Source organism: Hydra vulgaris, chromosome 11 (genome assembly GCF_038396675.1).
Source record: "Hydra vulgaris chromosome 11, alternate assembly HydraT2T_AEP".
Classification (NCBI taxonomy): domain Eukaryota; kingdom Metazoa; phylum Cnidaria; class Hydrozoa; order Anthoathecata; family Hydridae; genus Hydra; species Hydra vulgaris.
Genome location: NC_088930.1, coordinates 19,000,001 through 19,018,076, shown reverse-complemented (window position 1 = coordinate 19,018,076; position 18,076 = coordinate 19,000,001). Strand labels below are relative to the sequence as shown.

The 18,076-nt window shown below is 27.6% G+C and overlaps 1 protein-coding gene across 1 annotated transcript in view; it reads left to right on the top strand.

Moving 5' to 3' along the window:
• Nucleotides 1-18,076, top strand: part of LOC100213281 (uncharacterized) — a 35,926-nt gene that overhangs the window by 7,075 nt on the left and 10,775 nt on the right. Inside the window, exons 2-9 of the mRNA XM_065810366.1 lie at nucleotides 80-227; nucleotides 7,734-7,870; nucleotides 8,160-8,295; nucleotides 15,140-15,235; nucleotides 15,374-15,504; nucleotides 15,701-15,792; nucleotides 15,922-16,006; nucleotides 18,061-18,076. The exon at nucleotides 18,061-18,076 is cut by the window's right edge and continues 56 nt beyond it. Coding sequence (XP_065666438.1) covers nucleotides 80-227; nucleotides 7,734-7,870; nucleotides 8,160-8,295; nucleotides 15,140-15,235; nucleotides 15,374-15,504; nucleotides 15,701-15,792; nucleotides 15,922-16,006; nucleotides 18,061-18,076 — 841 coding nt within the window. The remainder of the gene's footprint in view (nucleotides 1-79; nucleotides 228-7,733; nucleotides 7,871-8,159; nucleotides 8,296-15,139; nucleotides 15,236-15,373; nucleotides 15,505-15,700; nucleotides 15,793-15,921; nucleotides 16,007-18,060) is intronic.

Genomic DNA, 18,076 nt, shown 5'->3' with positions numbered 1-18,076 from the left:
ATATATATATATATATGTAGTCTGTAAATATATAAGTAATGAAAGAAATATTTTGGTTGTTTAATGTAAGTTTTTTTAGGTATTAGAACAAGCGGGTATTGCTCAAAAAATAAATCGTGTTGCAGGTGCAAGTGTTGGAGCTATTGCTGCAAGTTTATTTGCTGTGGGGTTTACATCTGAGGAATTAAAACAATTTATGGAACAAGATCTTCGTAAAGTTCTTGTTGGTGAGATTGATTTAAATAAAGCAAAAATCTGTGTATAGAAAATGTTTCAAACACCAGTTGTTCTTTTTTTTTTAGATTCTTAACAATTTTTTATTTATATTTATATTTTTAAATTTATATTTCATAAATGTTTATATTTATATATTTAGAAAATACCTTAATGAAAGTTTCAATTTATATTATAAAAACAGTTTTTTGAAATTTAATATATCAGCTGCAATGTTTTCTTAAAAATAAGTTTTAGTAAAGATGATTTTCTTTGTAAAGAATGATTTTTGTTGTTGTTTTTTCTTTTGTTTTAAAATTGCTTCTATTTTATTACTATTACCTATTAGTATTAGCGACGGACTTTTGGTTGTAACTGAACCAGTTAGTGTGGTGTTAACACACTGCAACAGCCAATTTGCTTGATTGCTGCTTATCTAGCAATCAAAACATGCATTAAAACTGTATTAATTCTATGTTAACCAACTGGCTTGGCAAGCTTCTCCATAAATTGGCTGATCTGTTAAAGAAAAAGTTTTCATGGCATGCTTACTAAATGATTTATTTAACATATTTAAAGTGGTGACTTCTTTTTATGAATTTATTTAAATTAATTTTTTAAAATAATTTTCAAGTTGAGACTGTTAGAGAATTTAAAATGTTGAATCAAGTCTCGTGAATTGAATGTCTCCTCTTTGTTTTTTTGCCTTAAGTGTCAAGGAAGTCAAGTTAAAAACTTTGAGACAGTTCTTATAGTTTATTTTCTTGAGTTATGGTATTAATCAAGTTGCACAATGTTAAACTTTTACCAATGAATCAATTTCACCCTTTCTTTGGTGACAAAACTGGTACTGCGAATTCTAACAGTGGTTGCAAAAATAATACATTAGGTGCACAAAAGATAGATAAGTGCACATAGGATATATTAAGTGCACAAAAGATACATTATGTGATTTCAGCATTCTTATCTAAACAAATAAAGCGTTTTCTAATACAACCCACTTTTTTTGGCTTTGTCTAAACATTTTATTACTTGGTTTTTCTATTTCAGATTTCTTAAGAAGATTACTTCAAGATCTATTTCAGATTCTGTTATGTTCAACTTTTGTTCATTGATATATAGATGTGATTTTTTGTTTTTCCAGCCATAGTGCATGACCATATATTTAGAAATAATAAGTTTCACATGCCAGTCTTCAGTTCACCTAAAAGCTAAATTAAGATCTGATTGCAAAAATAGTGTTGATGCAAAACATTTCATTCAATATTTGGTATCATCTCAAAGCTTGGTTTTTTTTTTTTAAGGTTCCAAGTAAGTTGTTTAAAGATAGCATGAACAAAAAGTGGTCTAATTACTAACCCTTGTTTCGCGTGATCTTTGTTTCCTTTGAATTAAAAATATATTTTGTTTATTTAGAATAAATGCAGTTGTTTCGTTTTTCTCACTTAGATTACATTTAAAGTTATTAAACATATGAAGTTGTTTAAATTATGCAAATTATGTTTAATTACATTTATTGATAGTTTAAACTAATAATAAAAATTTTATTGAGTTATTTTAAAATTCAATACTTTAAAAAAGATTATTTTTCAAACAATTAAAAGTAATTTAATAATTATTTTATAAAGAATTATATTACAATGATAAATTTTCTTACATTTACAAATTTTTTATTTTATTCCTTTTTTGAGACTTCTTTATGTTGTTGTATTTCCTGTGATTATAAGTTTCTTTGTTATATCTGTAAAAGCCCTCGGAATTAGGAAAAATTAGGTTAGCAAAAATTTGCAGACTTTAATCTGTGTGAAGGCATCAGGTTGGCATCATCTGGGCATCAGGTTGGCAGAAAAATGTAAAACAAAGGCTTGACCATAAAGCATAGAAACGAGGTCAGCAATTTTTCGCCAACCTCAAATACTTGGAGGTCTGCAGTTGGATCGGCATTGTGGAATGCCGACCCTACTTCCTAGGGTTGCGTTAATAAAGCTATTTAAAGTTTAAAGATGTATGGCATTTAATTGTGTTCTTTCAGAAGTTAGCTAAAAGTAAAGTTAAATATAGCAAACTAGTACTTGACTGCCAAGAATTTCATTATTGTAATTTTCAACAATTTCACTTTCACTTTGATAAGTAAAAGTTGTCACTACTATGAACACCTTTTTTTAAATTTAAAATTTTTAAAGAAAAAACTTAATTTCATAACGCTTCGATGGTGACAAGTTGTTGATTTAACATTAATTATAATTATTGATAGCCCAGTCTTCAACATTAGTAATTCTTTTTCATATTCAGGAATATCCTCAACAGATTCAACTCCAAGCAACGAATTATATGTTGTGTAATGACATTTGCTTTTTAGCTTGATTCCAATGCGACTGTTTACAATAGATGAGAAACTGTATTACCTAATAAGACTCAATAATTATTTAATATTAAATTAATGCAAATTTTATGAAACAGTTATACATCATAACTAGTGTTTTAAAACTATATTTATATTTCATAATTAGCGCCACAAAACTATATTTATATTTCATAAATGGTGCCACAAAACTATATTTATATGTCATAACTAGGGCTACAAAACTAAATTTATATGTCATAACTGGCGCTACAAAATAATATTTTTCTTATATATTGGGTTGCAAAAAAAGCTCGTTCGGTTTTTGTATTCCTTTGTTTCATAACAGTTTTTGTTGTTATATAGTAAAGTGTTTATATTCTTTAAATAGTACTTGTTTTGCTCTACAAACCTATATTATTTTTTTTGAAAGACTTAATTTCTTCTCACTTTTCCAGGCTTTAAAATGGAATATCCAGGAGGCAGAAATCAACATTTTCGACACCTCTTTTCTTCGCTTTTCATCGACGTCAAAAAGCAGCCAAAGCAGCTTATATGCAATGTCATAGGGGAGCAAGCAGCACAAAAATGGTTTGCAAAGTTCAAAAACAGCAACTTTGACTTCAAATACACGTCTCGAAGCAGACGACCATCAGAATTTGATGAGAAGCATCTAAAGGCCCTGTTGAAGGAAGATGGTTGCCAAACAACCCCTGAATTGACTAAAAAAATGAAATGCAGTGCCATGACCAACCATCTTCAATCAATAGGTTTTTCTCAAAAACTCGGAGCTTGGGTGCCTCACCAGCTTGATGAAAACAATAAAGAAAATCACCTTCAAATCACTGCTCAACATTGCATGCCATCAAGCAATACAGGACCATAAACAACGATTTTATATCGAATTGTTACGGGAGATGAACAATGGTGTCTATACGTGAATATAAAGCAAAGAAAAAAGTGGGTGGCTTCAGGAGATATGCCGAAGCCAAGAATAAAGCAAGATTTTCACCCAAAAATAGCTATGACCTGCGTTTTTTGGGACTGCAAAAGTGTGCTGCACTGGGAAATGCTTGAAAGGAATGCCACATTCAACAAGGACCTCTACATTGCCCAATTGCATCACCTGAATGAGGCTATTCAACAGAAAAGACCCGATTGACAAGGTCAAATCATTCTCCTTCACAACAACACTAGGCTGTATGTTGCGCAAGTCATCAAAGTCGCCCTTCAAGAGCTCAAATGGGAAGTTCTACAGCACCTGCCTTACTCTCTGGGCTTTGCGTCAAGCATTTACCACCTTTTCCGCTCCATACTAAACCATATGAGAGGCACTACCTTCGATGATGAAGAGGACCTCAAAAACTGGCTCAACATCTTCTTCGACACCAGACCGGGTGATTTTTGGCGAGATGACATCAACAAACTAGCCAAATGTTGGAAGGAGGTTGTAAATAATAACGGAGAATACATAATTGATTAATTAATTATTATAAATAATGTTTTTTTGTTTAAATAAAATTGTCTAATAAAACCGAAAGAACTTTTTTTACAACCCAATAATTATACATCACAATAATTTATATATTTATACATCGCAACCAAAAAATTATTTTTATACATCACAACTGAATTTATGAGTGTCAGGCAACTCAAGGAATTAGTGAAAGCGTTACCTCGTTTTATGTTAACATAATAAAATATTTGACTTACCATTTTGTATAAAAATACATTAATTAATTTTAATAAAAAAAAAATCAAAAATTTTTATTTGAGTCATTTTCTTTTTATCTTTGGATTCAGCACCTTCAAAAATGATGAAGTACCAACTTTTAGTCAGTTTCTTCCTCTAGTTCACCCAAAAAGTATGGCTATAAAATTTTTAATAGAAAATGTGGGCCCAAATAAAGAATTTTTTTTCTAAACTTCAAAATTACATTTTTTATTATGCCATTTTTTTAATTATAAGATCTCCTCTTTCATTTGAAAAAAAATTGAATCCATGAAACTTATGCAACTCCAGGAGTTAATGCAAGTGCAACCCATTGTTTTACGTAGCAAATTAGTTTCGTAAAAATCGTTAATATTGCCTATCAAAGCATTCAATTGTTGTTATAAAATTATAAAATTGTTGTTATAAAATATGTTTTTTTCCTTGACTTGTATAAAATTTTGTGGCTGAATATAACAATTACCCTAAAAAAAATACGAAAGTGGTATAAAAATTTCATAAAATTTTTTTCCTGTTTTTAATTTTTTCAATTATTAAATTTTTCTAGTTTACTTAATTAAAATTTGATATTTCATTATAATTTTGTTTCCTTTTTTTAGTATTGGTTGTTTTTTTTTCTTAGTAGCTAAGCTTTTATAGATAAACTCTTAGCTTAGCTTTTTGCAGCGAATTATTGAAATGCTTTAAAAGTTTAAAAATGCGAGCTGCTGTGGTCAGTGTGTCTAAAAAAGTTTTTTTGGGCATGTATGAACAAGGCGTGTGACCACACACGTTTTCCAGAAAGGCTTGCTGTTATAGTCTTGCAGAAGTGTTCTCTGGAGCTGTCATCTGTGCTTTCGAAACTATTTAACGAGTGCTTATCAGAGTTTTATTTTTCAGCCTGCTGAAAAGCAGCATCTGTTATTCCTATTTTCAAAAATTTTGGCAAGCGATCTGACTTGTCTAATTACCGTCCCATTAGACTTCTTTCCTTCATTGCCAAGGTTTTTGAGTCTTTAATTAATAAACACTTAATGGTATGAACTGATAGGTTTTATCGTGCATTAGATAGATGTGGAGAGATTAAGGCTATTTCTCTTGACATTTCTAAAGTCTTCGATAAAGTTTGGCATGCTGGACTTCTCCATAAGCTTTCTTCTTATGGTGTAACATTTTTAAGACTATTTGAGCCCCTGAGATGCATAGTGGTATAAGTCACTCATATCTAGTTTTGAGATACAGAGGCAATTAGTAGACATCATATCATAAATCATCAAACTGTTTTAGAGAGAATAAATAAAAATAGCATCATTATCGATATCATTAAACTTATACCACTCTGACATGTAATAGAATAAACAAAATGCTAACCATTGGTGGCAATAACTCAAAATATTGAAAAAAGTGACTTATACCACTATGCATCTCATAGGCTCATTTAATCCTTTTCTACCAATTGTAGTATAAAAGTTGTCCTCAATGGACATCACTCTTCTTCATTTCCTGTAACATCAGGGGTTCATCAAGGTTCTATCCTTGGCCTTATACTTTTTTTAAAATTACATTAACTATCTCCTAGAAATCTAAGGTAGCATTGTTCGCTGATGATACTACTATTTACTTTTATCTTGAAGCCAACATTCTCTGATTGCTTGGAGGGGGCATTCGAGTTTGAAAGGGATCTTACTTCTGCTACAGCATGGGGCTCTTAGTGGCTGGTGAACTTTAACTCAGATAAAAGATGTTTAAATCTGTTATATCTTCCTATATTTATGAATGTTAATGTACTTGATGAGTCATCTACCTTTTGTCTTTTAGGATTAACTCTTACTTCTGATCTTTCTTGGAAACCATATAACAAATCCATTGCAAAATTAGCATCTGCTATCGTGTTCACCACATTTTCACACATCCACTATAAATATAAGTTATCTTGATAAATATGGAAAACTCGCTTAACTTTGCTTTTGTCTCTGATTCAAGTATGAAAGCTCCTCATTCTTTCATTCATTTTCATTCATTCTTTTTATGATTATTCAGATCTTTTTAAGATTGCTCAGCTTCAATCTTACTGAAGTAGAAATCTCATTCTTTTTATTTGTCAAATTGGGGCTTTTTCCATGACTTTTTGCTTTGTATGCTTCATATATTTTTTAGTTTAGGTAGACATGGAAGATTTTATTTCATTTGAGACAAGCTTCTATCTTCTCCAAAGTTTTTGCTTTTTAATGGAGCTGTTATACCCTATTGAAGCCATTTTCCTTTTTTGTGAATTCAATGCTCTTGAAAACCAAATTTTTATCATTGCAAGTTTTTAGTACAAAAATATATTGTTTCATTCTAAAATCCATTATTTTCAGATCTTATATTTCATCTCATGCCATTTTAGGCTCTAGAGACATGGAGCTTAAGAACTGAGAAACAGGTGTGAACTGTATATTAATAACATAAGATATAATACAATGACAGGTTGTCATAGTATTATATTTTATGTTATTGATATATAATTCACATCTATTTCTTAAACAAAAACTAATAATAGCTGTCATTGAGAGTTTTTGAAGAATTCCTCTTCATATTATTCATAGAATTTCTTCATAATATCGCTACACAATTTGTTTAGATAATTCTTGAATAAGTTGATTGAGTTGATTGAGTTCATTCAGCTTCTTTGATTTTGTTTATGAAGCTTTTCTATGGTTTAATTATTCTGTTGGAAAAATGTGAAATTTATACTTGCTTTTACATAAGGTTTTATTTAAAATGTATTTGTTTACAAAAAGTATTTTTGCTTATATAGGTTGAATCCAAAGTAATATCTAAGAATTGAAAGTTTGACAAATTAAACCCAGGATTGAATTAATTTTAAAAATTGTTGTATTAATTTACAAATCTCATTTTTAAATTAATACAGAAATCTGATTTAATTATGACACAGGTATAATTCACGAAATTATGATCCTGTTCAAAATCAATCACTATCTTGAATCATATCAGAATCATGCATTACATAAGTGTTTCTAGGGTTATTTTTGTCACGACTTTGCATTTATCATAATTGAATTTTGTTAATCAGATTGATGACCATTTCATAAGATAATTTAGATCTGCTTGCAGCTTTATAAAGTCTTTAGTCATTTTTTAATGTGTTTTATTTTACTTTCATTGCATATCTTTTCAAAATATTATTCATTTAACTGTAACACAGAAAAATTAGATTGTCACAAAGTTTGCTTACATTATAAGATAGTCAACTTATAAGATAATAAATATTTTTAATTATAAGATAGTAAACTTTTACATTAGTTTGTCAACTTATGGTCCAAACTTAAAAAACTAGAAAGATATAATTAAAGTGTATCAAGTCTATAGTTAAAAGATATTTTTAAAATGTTAGCAATTACAAAAGCAAATTTTTATTTTATTTTATAACAATTTTTAAACACTTTTCATTTTTTACATTTGCAGATCATAAATGTGGTTACTGTAGCCTGCTGCCTAATCTTTTAAGTGGATTTGGATGGAATCCAGGCAATAAATTAATAAAATGGTTTGGAGAACAGCTTAAAGAAAGAACTGGAAATGCTGATATAACTTTTAGAGAGGTTTATTCAAATGATAAAAATTATTGTATTATCCTATTATTTGCCAAATATTTTTATTAACTTAATCATCATCATCGTCATCATCATCATCATCGTCATCATCATCATCATTGTCATCATCATCATCATCATTGTCATCATCATCATCATCATTGGCATCATCATCATCATTGTCATCATCATCATTATCATTATCATCATCATTATCATCATCATTATCATCATCATTATCCTAGTCTCTGACTTGTGAAAGTTTTTAACACTATTACATGCTTTTGTTTTGTTACAGGTTCTGCAAAGATTTAATCGTGAGCTGTGTATTGTTGTTACGAATTTAAATCAAATGTCAACAGAGTATTTCCATCCCAAAACTACACCAAACACGCCAATAAAAATGGCAGTTCGTATGTCAATGGCATTGCCAGGTTCCGTGTTGCATGCTTTTTTGTCGTTTAGAAATTTTCTATCAATTTGATATTTATTAAGATTAATATACTTCATATATAACAACAATTAAGCGAAGTAAATTACATAATATGAAATTTATATAGTATATATATTGAACATAAAAAGTATATATACTACATAGTATATGTAGTATATATACTTTTATATTTAATGTATATAGTATATATATATTCAATATATATAGTATTTCAATATAATAAAAAGTATATATCTTTATATATTAAATATAAAAAATATATATACTTCATAATTGAGCCCATGAGATGCATAGTGATATAAGTCACTTTTTTCAATATTTTGAGTTATTGCCACCAATGGTTAGCATTTTGTTTATTCTATTACATGACAGAGTGGTATAAGTCTAATGATATCTATAATGATGCTGGAACTGTTTTTTGTTATGCTCCTCACTAGACAACTGTTTTTGTTCACAGCCATAGTGATATTAGTCAGACTTCTCAAAACTAGATATGAGTGACTTATACCACTATGCATCTCAGGGGCTCAATTATCCTTTTTATTATTGCCAAACATTTTTATCTATTAATGATGAGCAAAATATTGTGAAAAATTGGATTACTTAAAATTCAAAAGTTCACAGATTTTGTTGGTTGGTTAGTGTTGCATAAATTGTTTAAGGGTTATCATTTGTTAAGAGTATTTGTACAAATTGTAGTTTTATTTTTATTATTATCTTCTGTTGCCCTAAATTGATCTTTGGAAATTAAAGCCAAAATTTATAATAAATAACATATAAACAAACTTTAGTATAAAGCAAGTTGAGCTACCATGCATACCAGGTACTACCATGCATATCAGGTACTACCATGGAGATGATAGAGATTAAACTCTATACTTCTTACTTTTAAAGTGAGCATTCTGCTATACATTCTTTCATACATTTTGCCATACATTCTGCCGTTAGATTTATTTATATATTTATTTATTTATATTATATATAGATTTATTTATTTTTTAAATATATATATTTATTTATAATAAATATATATATTTATATATTTATTTATACACTTATTATACCACTACTACTTATTTTGTTATTATTATTTTTAGATTTAATTTTATGGAATGAATTATGAATTTAATCCTTTGAAATAAAATTAAATAAATTTTAATGAACACGAGTCAAAAATGTTCAATATAAATTAAAAACTGATGTAGTTATGTAAACTTTTTAGTTGGCAGTTGAGTTTTGTATATAGAAACATAAAATAATTTAGTTTGATCTTTTGCTTACACAATTATTTGAAAAGTTTTAAAAAACTCTTTTGTCTACATTTTTATTTATTAAATTTTCTCTATCCAAATATTTATTTATTTCACATTTGCAAACTCAGTATACATTTTTTTAAAACATCAATGTAAGCATTTCTTTTAGATCACAAATATTTATTTGACCGTCTTTTTTGAGATGCCTTTGTTGTTTACGATTAGAAGATTTATTTTTTTTATTTTTTTTTTAATATTAAATAATTAAATTTAATATTACATTTTTAAAAATGTTTGATATAAACGAATTTCTTTCTTTTCTCTACATTTGTATAAATAAGTTAAAATATGTTAAATTTTTGAATTTTTAAATGATTATTTCTTAAATTTATAATTGCGGCTTTGTAACTACGAATAACTTTTATTCTAAAATAATTAGAGAGTACTAAATAAAAAAATTATGTTACTTTATTTATTAAAAGTTTATTATTTTATTAATGGTTTTGTTGTGAAAGCAAAGATTATTTTTCAAAACATCATTTATTAAAATTATATCGCAGTATAGAGTAAAACAGGGTAAAATGAAATAGCATTTAGAATTAAATAGTAATGATAATGTTTATTCTTTTGCTCTTAATTAATTATTGGATAATCTTTTTACAAATATTTTTAAATCATGTTGTAGAGAATACTTTACTGAGTAAGATGAGATCAAATTTTATTTTTGATGAAAAAAAAATTTTTATAAATTTTTAAGTTTTCGTATGCGTAATAAAATTTTTTTTATTATTTTGAAAAATGAACTTAAAACTCTCAGAAGTTAAATTTGATATCATTGAACTTAAAAAGTTTTCTGAGTTTTTTTTACGCTGATCAAGAACCTTTTTTCAAAATTAAATTTGCTATTTATGAAAAAAAGTTATGAATAAAAAACTGAAAAGAAGAATTGTTGGGTTTGAATGAAATACGTTAATAACAAGTAAAGCAATAGCTCACTTCTTAAATGCGGCTTTTTTTTACTAAATCTCAAGTGATAAATCTCCAACTATAAATTTTTTGTATTGAAAAATTTTTTCAATAAAATGTTTCTGAATTTAAATGAATAACTTTTACTGATTGCTTTTATTAAATGATTTTAATGAATGAATGAAATGCGCTAGTTACTTTCTTGTTAAATGTGGTTTTTATTAATTAAGTCTCAAGTGACCAAGCTATCTCTATAAATTTTGTGTATAAATTTCAAATGGATTGTTGTTAAATCTATTTTAATATAAAATATGCCTCGAAACAACTTCATGCAACGAAAAAAGAAAAACTATACACTGAAGAGCAAGTTGTGGTGGTTAAAGTACAAAGCGGTTAATTTTTACTTAACAAATCTTCTAAATCATTCAGCATACCAGTAGCAACTCTTTACAGGTGTGTCCATGGCATTGGTGAAACAATTGGCAGTGGTTCAAGCACCAGGTTGTCAAAACAACTTAAATCAGTTTTGGTAGATAAGCTCATCAAATTATCTGATTGGGACTTTGGTAGAACTTACAATAACATCATCACACTAGTTACGGACTATTTGCAACACCAAGGTAAATCTCATTTGTTTCCTAATGGTACACCTGGAAGAGATTGGTATAACCTTTTCATAAACCGGTGGAGTCATAGGTTGAGCATCAGAGCCAAAGGCAATATTTCATCACTCAGAGCCGCTGCTTGTATGCAAAAAATAGTGGGAAAGTATTTCAATGCACTACAAAGAGAATTCAATATAACAGGTATCAACGAAAACACTCCATGTCATTTGTGGAGTTTTGATGAAATTGGCTTCTCTGAATCCATTATATAGTTGGAAATTGCATTAAAGCTGCCAGTAATTGTCTTCCTCCATGCATTATTTTTTAATCAAAAAAAAGTCACAGAGGTTGGTGTTTAAGTGGTCCAGATGATGCCATATGCACTATACACTATAGTCGTAGATGGACATGTGACACATGTCACTTACTGGGTCGTACTTATTTGCATGGAAAACAATATCTTGTTAATTTGCTTACCAGCTCACTTGTCACATATTCTGCAGCCACTAGATGTTGGTGTTTATTGCCACGTCAAAAGAGTTTGGCACTAATTACTTCAACAGTTTTTTGCAGACACAAAGTTCAGCAACTTATTAATAGAATGTTTTATTCACCTGCAAAAAAAATGTTTCAACTCTGGTGAAGTATTTACACATTCCTAAATAGTTACTGGGTTTCAGAACACTGGCTTGTTTCCACTTGACATCATTAAAATCGATCAGTCAAAGTTGCAAATTGCAAATATGTTTGAAACACCCTCATCCAAACCTGCGCCTTTATCATCTCAACAACCAGAATCTATGATAATACCATCACCAATACTAGCACCAGGAACTACACTACCTCAGCCACTGCCCTCTGAATCTACACCAACATCTAGCTTAGCATATGTCACATACCATCAGCTCCAAAGTCACCTCAAAATTTACCCTGTCTGCAAACAACGTTAAATGCTGTAGTAACTCTGGCTATTCAAAAGGCAATTCAAACAGAGGTTTAAAAACAACTGCAATCAGCCCAATCACTTGCAGCAGCTTTGCAACAAATATTTCGAATCCAACACCTTGACACACAAAAATAAAAAATGTAGATGTGCCAAGATTTGAAGGGAAGTATCTCAACAGACCTGAAATACTTGAAAAGTTGAAAGATGCTGAGAGCAAAAAATGCAGTAAAGCAAGCTAAAAATCAGTGTAAGCTTAGCTCTAATGGCAAACAGCAAATAAACCAAGCAACAAGTCCAAAATGAAAATATTAGCTGCAAACCAATTTAAGTGTAAAAAGTGCTGAAAAGTTTTAGGCGATGCTTCAGCAAGTCAAAATATGGAATGGTACCAGTCTGAAAATTAAAATTGCAAAGTTTGGCAATATCAAACATGCATACCAAAGCAATACTTAAAAGGTGCTAAGTTTTATTGCACCAAAAAGTGCCACACAACTAAAAATTCAAATCAACCTCTAGTACCACTAAATGACTTAGCATCATCACAAGAATAAAAAAGTTTATTTTATTTGATTGATTTTTTAATTGTTATTATTGTTTTTTTTTAATTGTTTTTACTGATTGTTTTTTTTATTGTTATTATTGATTACTTTTTGTTTTTTTAATAAAGTGTTGTTTTAATTACACATATATTTGTATATTTCATTCTCCCCAAATGTCAGTGTAGAATGAAATAAATTTTTTTTTAATAAAATAAGGTTTCGTAAAAAACATTAAAAAAAAAAATTATTTGATTTTTATATATTTAAATACTCAATATTAAATAGCTCAATATTCTCTACAACTTTTAAAAAAAAATGAAAATTTTTTTTTTCGTAAAAAATGAATAATTAAAATTCTTAACTATTCCATTTGACCCCATTTTACTATATATCATTTATTAAAAAATAATCGCTGCGATTTAACTTGCGTTATATTAAAAATTTAACTTATGTTTTGTGCAAATTTTTGATGCAACTGTTTATTTAAAATTTAATTTTGAGTAAAAAAAAAAAAAATTCTTAACTTTTAGTGTTTCTGGATATCCAATTTTTAAGCTTTTTCACTCATCGCTTATACAAAAATATAAGAAAAAATTTTGAAGCAATTCGCTTTTTGGTTTAAGTTATAAATTACTATATTGCGCTATAATATATATTACTAGATACTATATTGCAAGCAGTATACAATGATATGGATATCACCAAGTCATATTTTTTTGTTGTTGTTGCTCATTTAAATATGGAACACTTATACTTGATTAGCTTTGTAAAAACTTGTTAACAGCAAGTGTTAACAAGCAATTCATGTGTTATTAGAAATAAAACTTGCTAGTTTTTAAAGATTAACAATTTATTAGCATATTCTCCTGTACAATGAATGTAAAACTAACAAAATAGATTATTTTTATCTTTGTATTTTATTTTACATGCTTGAAATTCTTCTACTTTTATATATCCCATATATTCTAAAAAAATTATTGTATGTTTTTATGTTTCTTTCATAGTTTTATATTTATTATATATTCTTATATTTGCTATAAATTCTTATATATTTTGCATATTTTTAATTTAATATCATAGGTTATTTTTTCTTTCATTCAGTTCAAAAATGTATTTATTATAGGTTTATAGTTTTTAAAGAAAAGTGAAAGTTTTTATTCAACTGCAAATAAACATTAAATGTTTAATTACAAATTTGGTTATACAAATAATAAATGTTAAATATTTAATTACAAATTCGATTGATACAAATACAATTTGACTATTCATTAAATGTTACAATAACATTTAATTTATCAAATAATTGTTTAGGAAAATAATTAGAAATTGTTGAACTTAATGTAACTTGAATAAAATGCTAAAATGTCAATTTCAATTTAAGACACAAGATTTGCAACTAAAACCTTTTGTAATCAGATTCCCTAGCTTTTGTGGAGGAGACTATTATACATTGAAAATTTTGTGGAGGAGGCTATTATTCTTTGAAACTAAAATTATAACCAAATAATATATTTTTTTAAATTACCCTACAATACCTCTAGCGATGGTAATTGCACAGTAAATTGTAATTGATGGTAGTTCCATGTGAAAACATCAAAACATGCTAAATTTTTTTGAAGATGTTGTTTGGAGCACAACCTTTTTTTTTAGATATATATTTTTTAAGTTAAAAGGAATTTTTAAAACTTATAAAATGTAAATAATGTTAAAGATACAGCTTAAACTTATACTTTTTACAAAAAATTTCATGAAAAATCAAAAGGTTTATCTTTACTGATCCACTCAGTAAAATAACTGCTTAGTTTGTGAAATATGTTAGCATATTAATATATTAGTTGTTGTTATAAAAGTATGATTCAATCAAGAGGTTTAAAACCAAGCTTGATTTTCAAATCAAAGCTTTGGTTTTCAAATCAAAGTTTGATTTTCAAATCAAAGCTTTGGTTTTCAAATCAAAGCTTGATTTTCAAATCAAAGCTTTGGTTTTCAAATCAAAGCTTGATTTTCAAACCAAAGATTTTTAACATCAAAACTTAAGTTTAAAATCAAACCTCATGGTTTAGCTCACTAGGGCATAGATGATATTTGATATAATATATATACTAGGTAAGCTAAAAAAGGTAACATAACATAAAGTTAAGCAAACCACCTACTTTTTTTCAACCATTTTTTTTTTTGACGCACAATTATGTATCAACTTTTTTTCAATTTTAAGTTTAAAATAAACATTTCATATATTATATGTTATTAAACAATACATTTTTTGCATATTTACGTATTATTAAACTAACAATTTTTCACCATTATGAATATTAAAGTATGTAATAAATAAAAGAAATGTAATATACATAAAAAAAGTTCTTATGGAAATGAATGATAAATTTTTAAAGTTGTTAATATAGTTAAATAGTGTTTTCCAGTTAGAGAATTAAGGGATGACAAAGGAGGTTCTAATCTGAGAAGATGATATATGATGGAGAAGATAAAACATTTTTTCAATTTCTATTTTTTATAGGTGTTTTCCAAAGTGTTAAATATGTAAATGATGAAAATACTGATGTTTATGTTGATGGTGGACTGTTGTGTAACTACCCAATTCATGCTTTTGATGGTTAGTTATTCATTTGTTTTTGTAATTTTTTAAGTGCTTGCTTTATTTTTCCACAAAAAAATATGTTATATAGATAATTTCGAATAAACAGTTTTTAAGTTGTAAAAGTTTATAAAATTTTTATTACTTGGTTTTAAGGTTGGTGGTTGTCTATGGACCCGCATGATTCATTTTTTAAAAGATTGCAGCCACTTGATAATTATGCAAAGTTGTTTTCCAAAAATGAACGATTTGGATCTTGGAACCCCAGAACTATTGGAATTATGTTGGTAAGTTATTTTTTTATAAGTATAACTTTTATTTTGTTTTTATTATAATTTACACTTTTTATTATAAAGGTCGAATATAATCAAATACATAATTCTTAAAAGTTTTTATAAAAAAATTTCATTAAAATGTTTGTTTTGAAGAAAAGAAATTAGGAATAACCCATAAATAAGGACTGATTTTAAAAAAATATTTTAGTACTCTAGATCAGAAACTGAGTTAATGAAAACAAAACTTGCGCAGCGTGATGGCAGCCAACCTCCTCCACCTGTAATTTCCAAGTTGTATAAGTAAATTTTATTTACAATTATTTTACAACTTTATTTCAAAACCTTTTATACAAAATTTTAAAGAAATAATTTTTTTTTAATCTAAATTAATTAATATAAAAAGTGTATTATAAAATATATGTTAACAAGGAAACGAAAAAAGATTCTCTTGAATCAAAAAGCAGCTAGTGAAGAACATCTTGCTGTTGTAAATGCTATTGGACGTTTTATGAAGGTATGATTTTTGTTTCAATCTAAGTTATTGCTTTTTAATTTTATATTATTAAATATATTTTTTTGTTTATTTTATTTATTTGATTACTTAGAGTTGGTATTTTTGACTTTACCTTTTTATCACCATAACATGAAGGTTAACATTTTGGCATAAAAGTTGAACATAAACACATGCAGTAATGCAGTGGTATAGTATATACCGCTTTTCCATATATCACTCATCACTTCTCCGTTATAACATATAGCACTTCTCCATTATATCACATTTAAATTCTCCATTATATCACATTCTACCAATATTCTCTAAAACCATATAATGACAAGTTTCAAAAAGAAAATACTGCATTGCCTGTCACATTTGTCAACAAAAGACACCTCGTATTTGCCTGAGGTGAGTCATTTATCAGAAACAAGTTATTGGGCAGCGTCAAGTATGTTATAGTGACCAGGTTTAGTCCTAACTTTGGTCAACCACCCTATAAAGTAGCTGTTGATAGTGCCAGTATGAGGAAAGGTGTGTGATTACAGGTTGAGTTAGTTAATTTGGGTTAAGGTAAGGTTAAGCAAGATTGTAGAAATACAGATAAAAAGAAGGCTTAGCATATTCTGCCTAAGAAAAGTGCTAAGATATGGATATGACAATTGTTGGTACCAATTCTTCTGGGTTTGATGTGAAGAAGTAGAGTCAGTTTTAGTATCAGAAAACTTGATTATTTATCTAGATAAGATAAGACTGAGTGAAAGAATAATAATATTAAAGGATAGTCCTTGGTGCTTATAGTTTCAGTACATGCGCCTCAAACAGACAAGAGATAAAAAGGAATAATTCTATACTTTTCTTAGTAATATTGTGAAAAATGATAGGCAGAATAAGAGGCTGATGGCATGTGTAGATAAACTTGTTGGTGTTGCCTAAAGTAGTTTTTAGGAAATACATGGTAAAAAAAAAGATTTGGCCTAAGAAATATTGAAGAAGTAATGTTGTTAGAATTTTCAGATTTTATGGGAACGACAGTCTGTAATACATGTTTTACAAAAAAAGATTAACAGAAAATAACTTTAGTTATAAAAAAAAAGAAACAGTGTGTTTATTAAAAACATGTCGTTTGATTTTAGGCCAAGAAAGAGAACAACAGATGAAATATTTATTTTAAAGCAAGTTCAAGTTTTTGCTAAAAGAAAAATGATCTGTTAATGGAATTTGTGGACTTTAAAAAAGACTTTGACAGAGTACCAAGGGTGATAGTGTTGTGGACTTTGAATTATTTTGGTGTTGAACAATATTTGATAACAGTTATCATGGTTTTGTATGATATTTTCACAACAGCAAATAAAGCTAAAGTTGGAGAGAGTGATAGTTTTAAAGTAAACATGTGCAATTATTGTTTTAAAAGCTCTCTCTAAAGATTCAGTTTACAATAGGAGCTACTTTGTGCAAATGGTTTATTTCTGATTGCAGAGATTTAATAAGACTTAGTACTAAGACTTAGGTGTTAGAAAGATAGATTGGAAGCAAAGGGGCTAAGGATAATCAATAGATAACAGATATCTCGTTTGATTTCACAACAGAAATAGAAAAAGTTTTTTCAATGTTTATAGGTTTTTATCAAGCAAAAGTTTTTTTTCTAGCTGGTTTCTAGTTTTATTTTGTTTGCTCAAGTTTGTTATTGCAAAATTATTTGCGGATGAGTTGCTTGTCTAATCTGGAGCAAAAGATTTTAAACTGTTTAGATATAAATTTATTTGTTATGTAATTGTTTGCTACAGAAATGTTTTTTTATTAGTTTTTTTAATACTTTTTTAAACAATGACTGTTTATTTTATTTTTATTTTATTTTGTTTCTTAGACAAAGTTTGAGTTTAGCCTATAAAAAATGAAAATTTTTTACAAAAAATGTTTATATATATTTTTTATTTTTATTTTTTATATATTATTATACTATATTTTTAAGGTGGGATTGCATTGGAAAATTATTTTAAAAATTAAAAGACAAGTTGTAATTTCATTATTTAAAAAACTCACAAATTGTAAACGAGTTTGTTTTCTTATTTTAGGAACTTCATAGGATGA